We start from the raw sequence: 15,883 nt of genomic DNA on the forward strand, positions 1-15,883 counted from the left end.
CTGCTACTTAAGCCACAGCACCACTTCCAGCTTTTTCTATGTATGTGGTACTGAGGAATCAAACCTGGGTTTTCGTGCATGCTAGGCAAGCACTCTACCACTAGGCCAAACTCCCGGCCCCCACAGCCCCCCCCTTTTTTTTTTAATAGTTCATTGGATATAAGAGTCTCAAGGACTATTTCCTATCAGGACTTGCTTCTTCAAACAAGGATCCTCAGATCTCAGCTTCCCGAATAGCTAAAATCACAGTCACGAGCCTAGCTTTTACTCTTAGATGGCCATTTTCCCGTGGTTTGGGTTTTGCTTTCCAAGAGCAGTCCTTTCTGTCTGTCATGTGAGAACGCAGATGGGAGGGTTGGATGTGGGTATCTAGGGAGTTCATTCATAGGTTAGGGAGTCCATTCTGTGCCAGCTGTGAACCTTCCCAAAGCAAGGCATCATGACTCTTCTGCCGCATTGATGGTTTATTTGGGCACAGATCTACCCACTGCCTGAGCAGTACCTGCTGGCTGGTATCAAAGACTTGTCATGTGATTCTGAGGAACTAGTAGAGACTAAACCTTTGCTGGAACATAGGCGAATGTCATCACTAGAACAGATGCATCAAGTATGTTAGATGGCCAGTGCAGATTCAAGCACTGGACAGTAGATTTGTGTCTTAGGGAGGAAGATGGGTCCCCTGTCAGCTTTGTCTTCTGTCTCAAGATGAGGTTTTGGTTCCAATCATGAGAAGCCTTCCCCAAACCACGTTTTTTGTTTTCTTTCTTTCTTTCTTTCTTTCTTTCTTTCTTTCTTTCTTTCTTTCTCTCTCTCTCTCTCTCTCTCTCTCTTCTCTCTTTTTTTCATTACTAGGGATTAGAGCTTATATTTGTTAGGCAGGTGATCTACCACTTGAGCCATACCCCTAGCCCTTCTGTATTTTTTTTGACAGTACTAGCCTTGAACTCAGGGCCTGGGCACTGTCTTTGGGCCTTCTCAGGGCTAGCACTCTACCACTTGAGCCATAGCATCACTTCTGGCCTTTTCTATATATGTGGTACAAAGGAATCAAACCCAGGGCTTCATGCATGCTAGGCAGGCACTCCACCACTAGGCCATGCTCCCGGCTCCAGTCCTTCTGTATTTTTGTTTTGGATGTAGGGCCTCGAGTTGAGATCCTCCATTCTGCTTCCCGTGATCAGTATATGCCACTACCTTCATCCCGTAAATAACTTCTAATCCAGAACTTGGTTTTGCCTGAGTGGGTCCAACATGGCCCCCAATAGCACTCTCTCTCTCTCTCTCTCTCTCTCTCTGTCTTTCTTCCCCCAAGCCAACAGGAACAGGATGTGGAGGCTGCTTTACGCAGGAAGTACACGCTCATAGATAAGAATGACTTTGCAGCCATCTCTGCTGTCCACAAGGTAAGCACAGTTGCTTCTTGCTAGCAGTACTGGCCTCAGATCCACCTAGGATGACCACAGGAAAAGGTTTCACTCTGAGAGGAGCACGGGAGGCCGGGAGTTTGGCCTAGTGGTAGAGTGCTTGCCTAGCATGAATGAAGACCCGGGTTCGATTCCTCAGTACCACATACATAGAAAAAAGCCAAAAGTGGTGCTGTGGCTCAAGTAGTCGAGCACTAGCCTTGAGAAAGCTCAAGTACAGTGCTCAGACCCTGAGTTCAAGCCCTAGAACTGGCAGGAAAAAAAAAAAAACAAAACCAAAACTCACAGTCTGGGTTGTCTTCAAACCTGGATCCTTAGATCTCAGTCTACTGAGTAGTTAGGATTACAGGTGTAAGCCACCGCATCCAGCTTAGGAGCCCGAAGTTTTCATGTAAACATGACCTTTAAGCCAGTCTCTCTACCCAGGCAGGGATCGTGGATGTGGACGGACACTTAGTCGGAGAACCCGATGGACAAAGCTTTGGACTCGGAGTCATCCCTTATTCTTCCAAACCCGGGAAGAAGCCCAAGAGCAAGAAGATAAAAGATCAGATCAGGTGAGAGATTTTCTGGCCAGCTCATTACTGACCTCCTTGTACAAAGTAGCAAAAGCGTTTACTGTGTTGTCTTGCTCCCCCGTCTAGACAGGCCTGAGAAGCAGTAGACAAGCATACGGGTGTCAGAGTTTGTGTCTGGGTTCATTTCCTCTGTGCTTCCTACACTCATGAGAGTATCTTGAGGTTGGGGGTAGGGAACATGAGAAACAATCTACATGTGTTTCCCCACCCCTAAAATGGGAATGATAACAGCACGGAAGGCACTGTAATATTGTGAGAATAAGAAATTGCCACAGGCGGCAGGGGTCAGGGCTGGGTAGTGGAGGGAGACCTCGGTCCTCCCGCCTCTTCAAGAGGCCAATCACCCCCTGGTCCTTTCTGTTGTGTTCAGTCATTTCTGTGAAGGGTGCCCCCCCACACCCTCAAACCACACTTCCTATAAGAAGAATGGTTAGCAATGGTGACACAGGCCAGTAATCCAAGCTCTGAGGAGCAAGATGATATTGCATTGCAGGCCAGTCTGAGATGAGATAGAAAAATGGAATGAGAGAGTGTCAGGTACCAGTGGCTCACACCTGTCATCCTAACTACTCAGGAGGCGAAGATCTGAGGATCATGGTTCAAAGCTAATCTGGGCAGGAAAGTCTGTGAGAGTCTTTATCTCCAATTAACCACCAGAAAACTGAAGTGGCCCTGTGACTCAAAGTGGTAGAGCACTAGCCTTGAGCTGAAGAGCTCAGGGACAACACCCAGGCCCAGAGTTCAAGTCCTATGACCTAAAAAAAAAATACATACATACATACATATACATATATATATATATATATATATAGAGAGAGAGAGAGAGAGAGAGAGAGAGAGAGAGAGAGAAAGAGAGAGAGAGATAGAGAAAAAGAGAGAGAGACAGACAGACAGACAGAGGGAGAGAGAGGAAGAAGAAGATAAAGAAGAAGAGAGAGGGAGAGAGAGAATGAAAAAGATGATGAAGAAGAGGATGAAGAAGAAGAGGAAGAAGAAGAGGAGGAAGGAGGGAGGAAGAGGGAGAAATAGGAAAGTGGAAAAGGAAGAAGAAAGGGAGTAAAGAAGGAAGTAAAAAAAAGGAGCATAGGGGGCTGGGAATTTGGCCTAGTGGTTAAAGTGCTTGCCTAGCATGCATGAAGACCCAGGTTCGATTCCTTGGTACCACATACATAGAAAAAAGCCAGAAATGGTGCTGTGGCTCAAGTGGGTAGAGCTCTAGCTTTGAGAAAACAGTGCTCAGGCCTTGAGCCCAAGCCCACGGCTGGCAGAAAAAAAAAAAGGAGAATAGGTAAAGAGGGAGGTTACTGGGTGCCAGTGGCTCACGCCTATCATCGTATCATCCTAGCTACTCAGGAGGCTGAGATCTACGGATCACAGTTTAAAGCTAGCCTGGGTAAGAAAGTCCATGAGATTCTTATCTCCAATGAAGTTCCAGAAAAACTGAAGTGGCGCTATGGCTCAGAGTGGTAAACAGCCTTAGCTTTGAGCTGAAGAGCCTAGGGACAGGGACAGTGCCCAGGCCCAGAGTTCAAGTCCTATGACTAACAAAGAGGAAGGAAGAATGAAAGAAAGAAAGAAAGAAACAAACAAAGAGTGAGCTGGGTTCATGCCTGTAATCCTAGCTACTCAGGAGGCTGACATCTGAGGATCAAGGTTCAAAGCCAGCCCAGGCACAAAAGGACCTGAGACTCGTATCTCCAATTAACCTCTAGAAAATAGGAAGTGGGGTAGTGGGCCTTGAGCTGAAACGCTCAGGAACAACGTCCAGGACAAGTTTCAGCCCTATGACCCACAAAAACAAGAAAGAGACTACTTTGCTGAGAGTTGGTGTGGTTACTGGTGGAGATCAGAGCAGCCTGGACTCTTCAAGAGTCTCAGGAGAGCTGGGAGAATTGCCTAGTGGTAGAGTGCTTGCCTAGCATGCATGAAGTCCTGTGTACTACATGCACAAAAAAAGCCAGAAATGGTGCTGTGACTCAAATGACAGAGTGCTTGCCTTGAGTAAAAGTGCTCAAAGACAGTGCTCAGGCCTTGAGTTCAAGCCCCAGGACTGGCAAAAAAAAAAAATAGTCTTAAGATAGATGTGTCCTAGTTTGTCATTGATTCACAGACAGATCCACCCCTTTCTGTGACTTCATCAGTTCTGTGGGCCTGAGAGCCTGAAGCCCACCTCCATTTCCATATACTTTCAAGTCCCATGTTTACTGTTTTTTTCAATGCTTCCCATTGAGCTAGCTTAGGGATCCTCTTTGGAGGAAGAGGAAAAGAGGCTCTTTTTCTCTTCCTCGCCTGGCGCTAAGGATAAGGATAGGATCTGGTACTGGAAGACAATTGAGAGGGCGGGAGCTTGACCTCAACTCCAACTGACCAACCCAATAAAAAGCAAGGAAGTGGATCTGTGGGTGTGGAGAGGGTAGCATTATATTGTTAGCACTTTTATCTGAACGATTTCACTGACTGGGCCCTGGGGGCCTTTCTGCCTACATCCAGCTCCTCAGCCAGGAAGGAAGGCGCCAGTAGCCCGGTGAGTGGCAAAGACTTTGAAATGAGTTCCATCTCCAAGACCCAGCTGATCCTGTCTTCCAAAGATGGAGACACCAAAGACATGCTTTCTCGAGACCGCGAGACCTCCAGTATCGAACCTGTCTCCTCAGACTCCCCTAAGGAAGAATCACGCCCACCCAGGTAATCCTCTTAAACCAGAACCAGAATATGACCCTTTAGAGGTTGCATAAAGAGTGTCGGCAGGGCCTAGTGGTAAGAGTGCTTGCCTAGCATGCATGAAGCCCTGGGTTCGATTCCTTGGTATCACATACACAGAAAAAGCCAGAAGTGGTGCTGTAGCTCAAGTGGTAGAGGGCTAGCCTTGGTAAAGCTCAAGGACAGTGTCCAAGCCCTGAGTTCAAGCCCCAGGACTGCCAAAGAAAAAAGAAAATTGAACTGGGTGCTGGTGGCTCACGCCTATCATCTTAGCTACCTCAGGAGGCTGAGATCTGAGGATTGGGGTTCAAAGTAAGCCCCCGCATGAAAGTCCATGAGACTCTTATCTCCAGTTAACCTCCAGGAAACCACAAGTGGTGCTGTGGCTCAAGTGAGGTGAAGAGCTCAAGGACAGTGCCCAGGCCCTGAGTTCAAGCCCCATCACCCACAAAAAAAAAAGAAAGAATTTTTTTTTTCAAGTTAATTCTTTTTTTTTTATTGTATATTTTTTTATTGTAATTAGTAAAAGGGTTACATGATATTTGCCAGATAGAAGGTGCATTAATTCACATACATTGATACCCTTTCACATGTCTTGGTACCCATTACCCTCTCCCCCACACCCCCCAAGAAAAGAAAATTTTTGACTTGTACATATACAAAATGATATAACCACAGGAGCCATCCAGTGAAACATACAATCATTACAGAACTCCTTTGCAATTATTTTTTAAAAATGATGCTTTTGGGGGTTTGTGGGGCTTGAACTCAGGCCCTTATGCTCTCCTTCAGCTTCTTTATTCAAGGCTGGTAACTACCGCTTAGGCTACACCTTCATTTCTGGCTCTTTCTTTGGTGGTTAACTGGATATAAGTGTCTCATAGACTTTTCCTGTCTAGGTTGGCTTTGAACTGTGATCCTCATATCTCAGCCTCTTTAGGAACCCAGGCCCCCCCAAAAGAAAAAAAAATATATATATATATTTACTGTGACACAGGTGTTGATGGCTCATACCTATACAAAAAGAAGAATCTGGCCGGGAGTTTGGCCTAGTGGCTAAAGTGCTTGCCTAGCATGCATGAAGACCCGGGTTCGATTCCTCAGTACCACATACATAGAAAAAAGCTGGAAGTGGTGCTGAGGCTCAAGTGGTAGAGCTCTGGCCTTGAGAAAATCCAGGGACAGTGCTCAGGCCCTGAGCTCAAGCCCAGGACTGGCCAAAAAAAAAAAGAAGAATCTACAAGTTGCCAATGGCTCATGTCTTTATGTAAATCCTAGCTACTGAGAGGGGGCAGAGGGATGAGAAAGAACTGTGATCTGAGGATCACAGTTTGAAGCCAGCCTGGGTAGGAAAGTATGTGAGATTCCAATAGACTACTCCCCCTCACCATTCCCCCAAAAAGGTGGAAATGGAGCCATGGATAGAATTGTAGAATGCTATTATTGAGGGGGGGAATAAATGTTTAGTGATAGGGCCCAGGCTCTGAGTTCAAGCCTTAACAGTAGTGGACATGCATGCACACACACACACACACACACACACACACACACACACACACACACGAGATAAAAGTCCTGGGCACCCACGGGTGCCTTCTGCCCACAGGAGCTCCTGGGAAGAAAGACAAAGGGCCTGGCGTCTCTCAGGTAGCTTCTCATATCTATCCCCTGTCGTCTCCCCCATTCCTCCATCTCTAGGCCGGGCACTCCACCCACCAAACCCGTAGCTTTTGAGGACTTTAAGAATGAGCGAGGCAGCGAGATCAACCGCATCTTCAAAGAGAACAAATCCATCTTGAATGAACGGAAGAAAAAGGCCAGTGAGATCACGCAGCGGATCAATGCCATCAAGAAGGAGATTGATTCTACCAAAGAGGCCTTGGAAAACCAGAAGACTCTACGGGAGACAGAAGGTAAATGTGAAGAGGAGGGAGGGCTGGCGTGTGTGTGTGTGTGTGTGTGGGGGGGGGGTTATTGGGCCATATCCCTCACCCCTGCTGTACAGGGCTTAGTGCCGGTCAGCCCTGACTGTGTTCCCTTACTGCATTATCTCAGACCTGGTTCTGGCCCGGCCTCTTCATAGATACTGCTATCCATGGCCATTTTGCACAAATATCCCCAAGAGATGGATTTTTTTTCTTTTGGTCAGTCCCGGGGCTTGATCTCAGGGCCTGAGCACTGTCCCTGGGTTTTCTCAAGGCTAGAGCTCTACCACTTGAGCCACAGCACCACTTCTGGCTTTTTTCTATGTATGTGGTGCCGAGGAATCGAACCCGGGTGTTGTGCATGCTAGGCAAGTACTCTACCACTAGGCCAAGCTCCCAGCTGATGATTTTTTTTTAAATGTGCCTGCTTGAGGTCCAGCACCAGTGACTCACACCTGTCCCCTTAGCTGCTCAGGAGGCTGAGATGGCATGATTGTGGTTTAAAGCTGGACTGGGCAGACAAATTTGTGACACTCCCATCTCCAATTAAGCACCCTAAAAAAGCTAGAAGTGTGGGGGGAGGCGGGAGTTTGGCCTAGAGGTAGAGTGCTTGCCTAGCTTGCACAAAGACCCGGGTTCCATTCCTCAGTACCACATACATAGCAAAAAGCCAGAAGTGGTGTTGAGGCTCAAGTGGTAGAGCTCTAGCCTTGAGAAAGCCCAGGGACAGGGCTCAGGCCCTGAGCTCCAGCCCAGGACTGGCCAAAAGAAAAAAAAAGAAAGAAGAAAAAAAGAAAGAAAAGAATATGATACCTGTTTGGGAAGGGGGAAGAGTGCGGAAGGAGACTGATGGAGGAGGTGATTCTGATTCAGAAGCAATGTGGAGTCCAGGGGCTGGGGGCTCACGCCTGTCCTCCTAGCTCTTCAGGAGGCGAAGATCGGAGGATCATGGCTCAAAGCCTATCCTGGCAGGAAAGTCCATGAGACTTTTATCTCCAATGAATCACCCACAAAAAGATCCCCCTCAATCCTAACCCCTTCCTCTGGAGCCCTCGACTTGATACAGGGTTCTCATCACCGCTTATCAAGAAGGTGGTAAATGTCCAAATCTTCTGGGAGACAACTGATATGTGGGTTTACATTATTTTAATTTAGTTAATTAATTTTTTGCCAGTCCTGGACTTGGGCTCAAGGCCTGAGCACTGTCCCTGGGTTCTCTCAAGGCTAGAGCTCTACCACTTGAGCCACAGCACCACTTCCGGGTCTTCCTGCATGCTAGCCAAGCACTCTACCACTAGGCCAAAACTCTCAGCCCCAATGGATTTACATTTATGATGATGCATAAGGAATGGTACTCAAGCAGTTGTTGATACTAGCCGGTTATGGCAATTCTTTTTTTGTCAGTCATGGGGCTTGAACTCTGGGCCTGGGCACTGTCCCTGAGCCCTTCAGCTCAAGGCTACTGCCCTATCCCTAGAGCCACAGTGCCACTTCTCCTTTTCTATTGGTTAGCTGGAGATAAGAGTTTCATGGTCTTTAGTGCCTGGGCTGGCTCTCAACCTTGATCCTCAGATCTCAGCTTCCTGAGTAGCTAGGATTACAGGCACGAGCCACCGCGCCCAGCAATTATTATATATAATTTACAAGAAAGAACAACGTGTATAGTACCGGGTCACTTTAAATATCTTTGCCAGATGAGTGGCAAGACCAAAATATACGTGGTACACAAGCCATCTCCTCTGTCCTGTTTTCCTGTGGGTCCCCAGGACCCCACTAATAAGAATGCTATTCAACACAGATATGGTCTGGCAGCCCTGTGTTTCCTTCACTCCCCAACCTTGCCCAGCCTGTACCTTCCTTCCCCCAGCCTGGGTTAGCTCACCTCAGCCTCCAACTCCCTACGTCACCCCGCAGGCGAGTATGAGAAGAAGGGCCTGAGGATTATAGATGAGGAGGAATTTCTGCTGATCGTCAAGCTCAAAGACCTGAAGAAGCAGTACCGCCACGAGTACCAGGAGCTGCGAGACCTCAGGGCAGAGGTCCAGTACTGCCAGCACCTCGTGGATCAGTGCCGCCACCGTCTGCTTACAGGTGGGTTGGTTGGGGAAGTGAGGAAGGATCCTTGAGGTTGAGAGAGAGAAAGAGAGAAGGAGGGAGGGAAGGAGGGAGGGAGAGATACTTGGCTGGGTTGTTGGTGGTTCATATCTATAATCCTTGCCACTCAGGAGGCTGAGACCTGAGGTTCATGGGTCAAAGCCAGCCCAGGCAGGAAAATCCTTGAGACTTTGTTATTGTGGTGGGTCACAGGGTTTGAACTCTGGGCCTGGGCGCTGACCCTTATCTCTTTAGCTCAAGGCTAACACTCTACCAACTTGAGCCACAGTTGAGACTCTTATCTCCAGTGAACCACGAGGAAACCTGAAGTAGAGTTGTCACGCAGAATGGTAGAGCCCTAGCTTTGAGCTGAAGAATTTGGGGACAGCACCCAGGTTCTGTCTGCATTCAAGCTGCACAACCAAAAAAAACAAAAACAAAAACAAAATTTGAAAGAGTGTAGTTTGCAGGGCTGTGAGGGTTGAACACAAGAGATAAAGATGGGATATGGGGGGAAGGGACATGGAACCCCAGATCCTGGGATAAGCCCTGGGACAAAAAGGTTTTCCTTCCATCTGACTTGTCTCTCTGCCTCTTTGCAGAATTTGACATCTGGTACAATGAGTCTTTCATCATCCCTGAGGACATGCAGGTGGCACTGAAGTTGGGTGGCAGTATCCGGCCAGGCATGGTACCCGCTAACAGGATTGTGTCTCTGGTGAGTGGCACTGCATGAAGAGTCCTGGGTGTGGTGAGCAGAGTACAATGGAAATGGAAGTACCCTTCTTTGTCCTGTGTTCTCTCCCCACATATGACAAGATGTGAGGTGGCCCAGACTCTCCCCTTCTTTTTTTTTTTAGTCCATTGCAGGACTTGAACTCTGGGCCTGGGTGTTGTTCTAGTGCTCTTCAGCGCAAGGCTAGCGCTCTACCATTCTGAGCCACAGCTCCAGCTTTCTGGTAATTTATTGTAGATGAGACTCTCATGGACTTTTTCTGTGTATGTGTCACTGAGGAATCGAACCCAGGGCTTCATGCCTGCCAGGAAAGCACTCTACCATTCAGCCACATTCCCAGTCCCCAGGGCTGGTTTTGAACCGTGATCCTCAGGTCTCAGCCTCCTGAGTAGCTAGGATGATAGGTGTGAGCCACCCATGCCTGGCTTGGACTCTTTTCCCCCGTGGCTGCACCAGCCAGGGATCTGGGATCAGCCTGTCCTTAGCGATCAAGGGAGGGGACAGAGTACTTCTCTCAGTACTGCCACCCTTCTGGAGTGGATGCCAGCAGACATGGGGTGACTGGATTTGAGAGATGCCTGCTCACAGAGGATCTACCCTGATGCCCAACACAGGCCTGGCCCTGGGTGGATCCTGGCAGTGCCAGGATGAAAAGGGAGAGACCATGTTTGGGGGTCTGGGTTCCCCTAGGGAGAAGATGACCAGGACAAGTTCAGCCAGCTACAGCAGACAGTGTTGCCTGACGGACCCGAGTCCATCTCCTTCTATAATGCTAAAGCCAGGACAGATCAGAAGGTAACTCAAAGAAGTCCTGATTTCTAAGGCAATCTCCCGAACTGGGACAGCTGTGGGGGTCCATAGTCACCCACGGTGGGTTGTGTTTTGTGGGACGGGGTGCTAAGTCCTGGATGTGTCACTCACAGGCCAGGATGAGGCCTAGGGACGCAGGGAGGCCGCTGACAGTCAAGGAGGTCCTGTGTAAGAAAGCTGCTCAGCACAGGAGGCAGACGAAACAAGACCAGATGCGGCCGCGGTGGAGCTAAACATGGATTCCGACCCAGGTTGGGCTGGAGGGTGAGGACTTCCGCTGTGCGAAAGATCAGTGAGTGTGCTGTGTGAATGCATGAGATTGTAACTTCACAGCAGGGCTTGTTCTAGAACCAGGTGCCAGTGGCTCACGCCTTTCATCCCACCCACTCAGGAGGCTGAGATCTGAGGATCGCAGTTCAAAGCCAGTCCGGGCACGAAAGTCTGTGAGACTCTCGTCTCCACTTAACCGCAGGAAAACTGGAAGTAGTGCTGTGGGCACTGGGGATTGGTGGCATGGCTCAAGTGGTAAAGTACCAGCCAATAAGCGAAAGTGTCACCTCCCAAGTTTGAGTCCTAATCTCTCAGACCAAAACAATAAAGAAAAGGCAGGGAGCCGGTGGCTCATGTCTGTGATTCTGGCAACTCAGGAGGCTGAGATGTGAGAATCAAAGTCAGAAGCCAGCCAGGGCAGGAGTCTGTGAGACTCCTGGAAGTGGAGATGTGGCTCAGGTGATAAAGTGCTAGTATTGAGCACAAAAACCTCAAGAACAGGAGTCAGATAGACCCTGTTCAAGTCCCAGGACTAGTGCATACTCACACAAATACACAGACACAGACACACTCAGGCGTCTGAGGTAGGAGTATTATTTGAGCCAGAAGTTCTAAATCCTGCCCGGACAATGTTAGCAATACCTTGCCTCAAAATAATTTTTTTTTTTTAAATTTTTTTGGCCATTCCTAGGGCCCGAACACTGTCTGTGAGCTTCTTTTGTTCAAGGCTAGTATTTTACCACTTGAACTACAGCGCCACTTCTAGCTTCTTCTGTTTATGTGATACTGAATAAATCAAAATCCAAGGCATCATGCATGCTAGACAAGCACTGTTACCACTTAGCCACATTCCCAGCCCCTCAAAAAATAATTATTGTGCTGGGTGTAGGTGTCTCATAACTGTAATCCTAGTTTCTCAGGAGGCTGAGATCTGAGGATCATGGCTCAAAGCTAGCGTGGGCACAAAAGTCCATGAGATTCTTACCCACAATGAACCACCAGAAAACCAGAAGTGGTGTTGTGGCTCAAAAGTGGTAGAGGGCTATCTTTGAGCTAAAGAGCTCAGTACCTGAGCCTAGAGTTTAAGCCCCATGACAAATAAATAAAAATAAAAAAATTATTGTAGTTCTTCCACATCTTCAATAGTTGATGTATTTGGGATTTTTTTCTTTTTAGTCCTCTTGTTTTGGAAGCATTGGGGTTTAAACTTAGGGATTTAAGCCATGCCCTTAACGTTTTTTGCCTTTATTTTTTGTCATATATGTGCCCTAGCCAACCTGGACTTTAATATTTGTTTGCCAGTCCTGGGACTTGAACTCAATGCCTAGGCACTGTCCCTGGACTTCTTTTACTCAAGACTAGCACTCTACCACTTGAGGCATAGCACTATTTCTGGCTTTTTCTGTGTTTGCGGTAGTGAGGAATCGAACCCAGAGCTTCATGTATGCTAAGCAAGCACTCTACCACTGAGCCCCATTCTCAGCCCTCAGCTATTTCTTGAGACATTTCGAGTTTTTGCTCCAGTTGGCCTCACACTGTGATCCTAAATCTTCACCTCCCATGTAGGCAGGATTATAGATGTGAATCACTGACACCAAGACTTTTTTTTTCCCCAGTCCTGGGCCTTGAACTCAGAGCCTGAGCACTGTCCTTGAGCTCACTTGAGCTACAGCACCACTTTTTTTTTTTTCTATGTATGTGGTACTGAGGAATCGAACCCAGGTCTTCATGTATGCTAGGCAAGCACTCTACCACTAGGCAAAACTCCCAACCTCATCCAGCTCTTTATCATTTGGACTTTACCTATGTTTTTGCATAGGAGGGAGGGTAGTTATAGTTATTTTGTTGACTTTATGAAACTGGGTTGCAGCATACCAGGTAGTTTTATCAAAACCAGAATTTTATTGCTCACAATTCTAGAGGCAAACAACATCAAACTGGTTCTAGCCGAGTCCTTGTTAGTCTCTGCCATCTTTGTTTGGATTTCCTGATGATTTACTTATTGTACTCACTAAGGCAGGTATTCTACAGCCCTTTTTATTTTTTTGTGGGTCCATGGGGCTTGCACCCAGCCTGGGTGCTGTCCCTGAGCTCTTCAGCTCAAGGCTACCACCCTATCCTTGAGCCAAGCCCACTTCCCTTTTTCTAGAGGTTAATTGGAGATGAATCTCAGGTCCTTTTGTGCCCTGGCTAGCTTTGAACCTTAATCCTAAGATCTCAGCCTCTGGAGTAGCTAGGATGACAGGTATGAGCCACCACCCGCAGTTTATTGAGATGGAGCTTTATTCACTTTTTGTTTGGTCTGGCCCTAAGCCTTGATCCTCATCTCTGCCTCTCAAGTAACTGAGATGCTGAATAGGAGTCATTGTGATTATAGGTATGCACCACCTGACTCAGACTTTGTATTCACTTACTTTGATCCCAGACCTACTTGAAGATTTTTTTTTTTTGTGGGTCATGGGGCTTGAACTCTGGGCCTAGGCACTGTCCCTAAGCTCTTCAGCTCAAGGCTACCATCCTACCCCTGGAGCCACAGCCCCACTTTTCTAATGGTTAACTGGAGATGAGTCTCACATTCTTCTCATGTTTCCGTCCCTACCTCCCTCTCTCATATTCTTTAGCGCCCAGGCTGGCTTTGAACCTTGATCCTCAGATCTCAGCCTCCTGAGTAGCTAGGATTTCAGGCATGAACCACCTCGCCTAGCTGCTTAAAGATCATTTTATTTGTCAGTCCTGGGGCTTGAACTCAGGGCCTAACTACTGTCCTTGGGTTTTTTCCCACTCAAGGCTAGTGGTCTGCTACCTGAGCCACAGCACCACTTCTAGCTATTTTCTATGTACTTGGTATAGAGGAATTGAACCTGGTCTTCATGCATGCTAGGCAAGCACTCTACCATTAGGCCAAACTCCTGGTCTTGAAGATCCCTTTTTTTTTTTAAAGCAGACCTGGGGCTTGTACTCAGGGCCTGGGCGCACTGTCCTTGGACTTTCTAAAGGCTAGAGCTCTACGACTTGCGCCACAACACCACTTCTGGCTTTTTTCTACATATGTGGTACGGAGGAATTGAACCCGGGTCTTCGTGCATGCTAGGCAAGCACTCTACCACTAGACCAAACTCCCAGTCTTGAAGATCCCTTTAAAAGATCCCTTTGTATATCCTTTCATTAAGATAGAGGTGCTTGAGTGGAATGCTATATATCCTGCAATACATAGGGGTTGGAGGCATGGCTCAGATGGTAGATACATAGCCAGTGAGTAGAAGCATCAAAGGTAGAATTCAAGACCTCACCAGTAAGTAGAAGCATCAAGTGCAGAGTTCAAGTTCCAGTCTCAGACTGAAAAACCTCCAAACTAATGATGTTTCAGAGAGGATTCTTGTAAAACAAAACAAAACCCCTTATGTTTGCAGGAAGAATGGCATGAATGTGAGAGGACAAAGTCTTTGTGAAGTCCACACCTCTGGATCAATCTTTGCTTTCTCTCTTTTCCTCTTCTAGCACAATTACTTGAAAAGCACGATGGGCTTAAATCCAGCAGTCACCTAAAAAATAGTCTCATCACCAGTACCTAGAAGGACAAGACCAGCAACTCCAGCCTGTCCTAGTGGAACTATTATACCACTAGACCCCGAAGTCCAAAGCTGGTACACTGCTCTGACAGTGTTCTTCAAGCACCCTAACAACAAACAATCCTCTTCTAGGGAGGAACAGGATAAAATGACTTCTACTTTGGACTTTTTAGCGCTCCTCTAAGAACACCACTGTTTCCTATGTGAAAGGACATCTCTGTGTGTAAGTTGTGTTAAAACTGAGTGTCCAATAGGAAGAAAAAAAAAATAGATCAGCCAGGCTCCCTGGCAGGCTTTATCCCTCTGGGCAGCCTCTTTCTTCTAGATGGATCCAATGGAGTGAGTTGGTTTGAGTGGCCCTGCTTCTCCAGTTTCCAGAACACACATTCCTTCATTGTTTCAGTTTTGTGTTCCTGGGCCAGGGATGGTAGAAAGCCCTCGGTCCTCAGCAACTGAGGCAGAAATGACGTGTAGACATTGATCCCAGAAAGGGGTGCCTAAGATTGAGTAGTTTGTAGGGGATGTATCATTACACACTACAACTTCTCCTACACACGTGGGCTTGGTTTCACTGTCAGTGTCAATCTACCTTCCTCCCTGTCCCTTTTCTCAGAGAGAAAAGCACTACCCATAGAGCACATTCACAATACAGAATGTAGAAGGATTTTGGAAGTTCAGAGCTTTGTTTTGCAGTCTAGAGGAGCATCAGCCAGGAAGGGCTTGGGGCTTGAGCTGATCCTGTGTGACCACAGGGAAGCACAAAGAAAAGTAGCTAGGATACCCTAGATAGAAACAAGGGTTACACTGCTGATGACGGAACATCAGGGAAGACGAGTCCCTTTTTTTTGGTGGTGGGGGGAGAGAGACAGGTGTACACTACCTAGGTTTGAATACAGAGCCAGGGAGCTTTTGTGCTCAAGGCTAGCACACTTATCACTTGAGTCCTATTTCCATTTTGGGCTTTTTGGTAGGTAAGTGGAGACAAGTCTCACAGACTTCACTGCCCAGGATGGCTTATGGCTGCGGCGTTGGGCGGATTCTATGATGCTTCTCCATTTCACACTGGTCCCAAGTCCAGGATGGTTCTGTGGTTTTTGTTTTTGCCAGTCCTGGGGCTTGAACTCAGGGTGTGGGCACTGTCCTTGGGCTTTCTCAAGGCTAGAACTCTACCACTTGAGCCTCAGCACCACTTCTGGCTTTTTTTTTTTTTTCCCTATGTTTGTGGTACCAAGGAACTGAACCCTGGTCTTCATGCATGCTAGACAAGTACTCTACCACTTGGTCAAACTCCTGACCCCCCTCCCTGAGCTGCTTTTGCTTAAGGCTAGCACTGTACCATCTGAGCCACATTGCTACTTCTGGCTTTTTCTGTTTATGTGCTTTCTGTTTATGAGGAATCTAACCTGTGGCTTCCTGCATGGCAGGCAGGACTCTATCACTAGGCTACATTCCCAGCCCCCACAAGAAGTTTTGATTAACATCCTGTCGTGGGAAGATGTGGGACTGGGAGTTTGGCCTGGTGGTAGAGTGCTTGCCTAGCATGCACAAAGACCTGGGTTTGATTCTTTTGTACCACATACATAGAAAAAGCCGCAATTAATGCTGTGGCTCAAGTGGTACAGCACTAGCCTTAGAAAGCCCAAGGACAGTGCTCAGGCCCTGAGTTCAGGCCCCAGGATTGGCAAAAAAAAAAAAAGAAAAAAAAAGGAGTGGGGGGAGGAGTTTGGCCAAGTGGTAGGCCAAATGGAACTACAGCATTGTAGGATCAATGTCATTG

General features: G+C 47.5%; 1 protein-coding gene across 7 annotated transcripts in view; it reads left to right on the top strand.

Annotated features, from left to right (window-relative positions):
- The window catches only part of Kif9 (kinesin family member 9), a 35,677-nt gene extending 21,273 nt beyond the window's left edge, over positions 1-14,404 (top strand). For all 7 annotated transcript variants that reach the window (XM_090323201.1, XM_090323207.1, XM_090323205.1 and 4 more), the window contains 9 exons: positions 1,313-1,403; positions 1,851-1,981; positions 4,493-4,687; positions 6,401-6,615; positions 8,542-8,718; positions 9,324-9,439; positions 10,148-10,252; positions 10,381-10,518; positions 14,036-14,404. In XM_090323201.1, the coding sequence (XP_090179327.1) occupies positions 1,313-1,403; positions 1,851-1,981; positions 4,493-4,687; positions 6,401-6,615; positions 8,542-8,718; positions 9,324-9,439; positions 10,148-10,252; positions 10,381-10,500 (1,150 nt within the window). In that variant the 3' untranslated portion in view covers positions 10,501-10,518; positions 14,036-14,404. The remainder of the gene's footprint in view (positions 1-1,312; positions 1,404-1,850; positions 1,982-4,492; positions 4,688-6,400; positions 6,616-8,541; positions 8,719-9,323; positions 9,440-10,147; positions 10,253-10,380; positions 10,519-14,035) is intronic.
- The last annotated feature ends 1,479 nt before the right edge of the window (positions 14,405-15,883 follow it).

This window comes from Megascapheus bottae, chromosome 32 (assembly GCF_031878675.1).
Source record: "Megascapheus bottae isolate mThoBot1 chromosome 32, mThoBot2.hap1, whole genome shotgun sequence".
In the NCBI taxonomy this organism is placed as follows: Eukaryota; Metazoa; Chordata; class Mammalia; order Rodentia; family Geomyidae; genus Megascapheus; species Megascapheus bottae.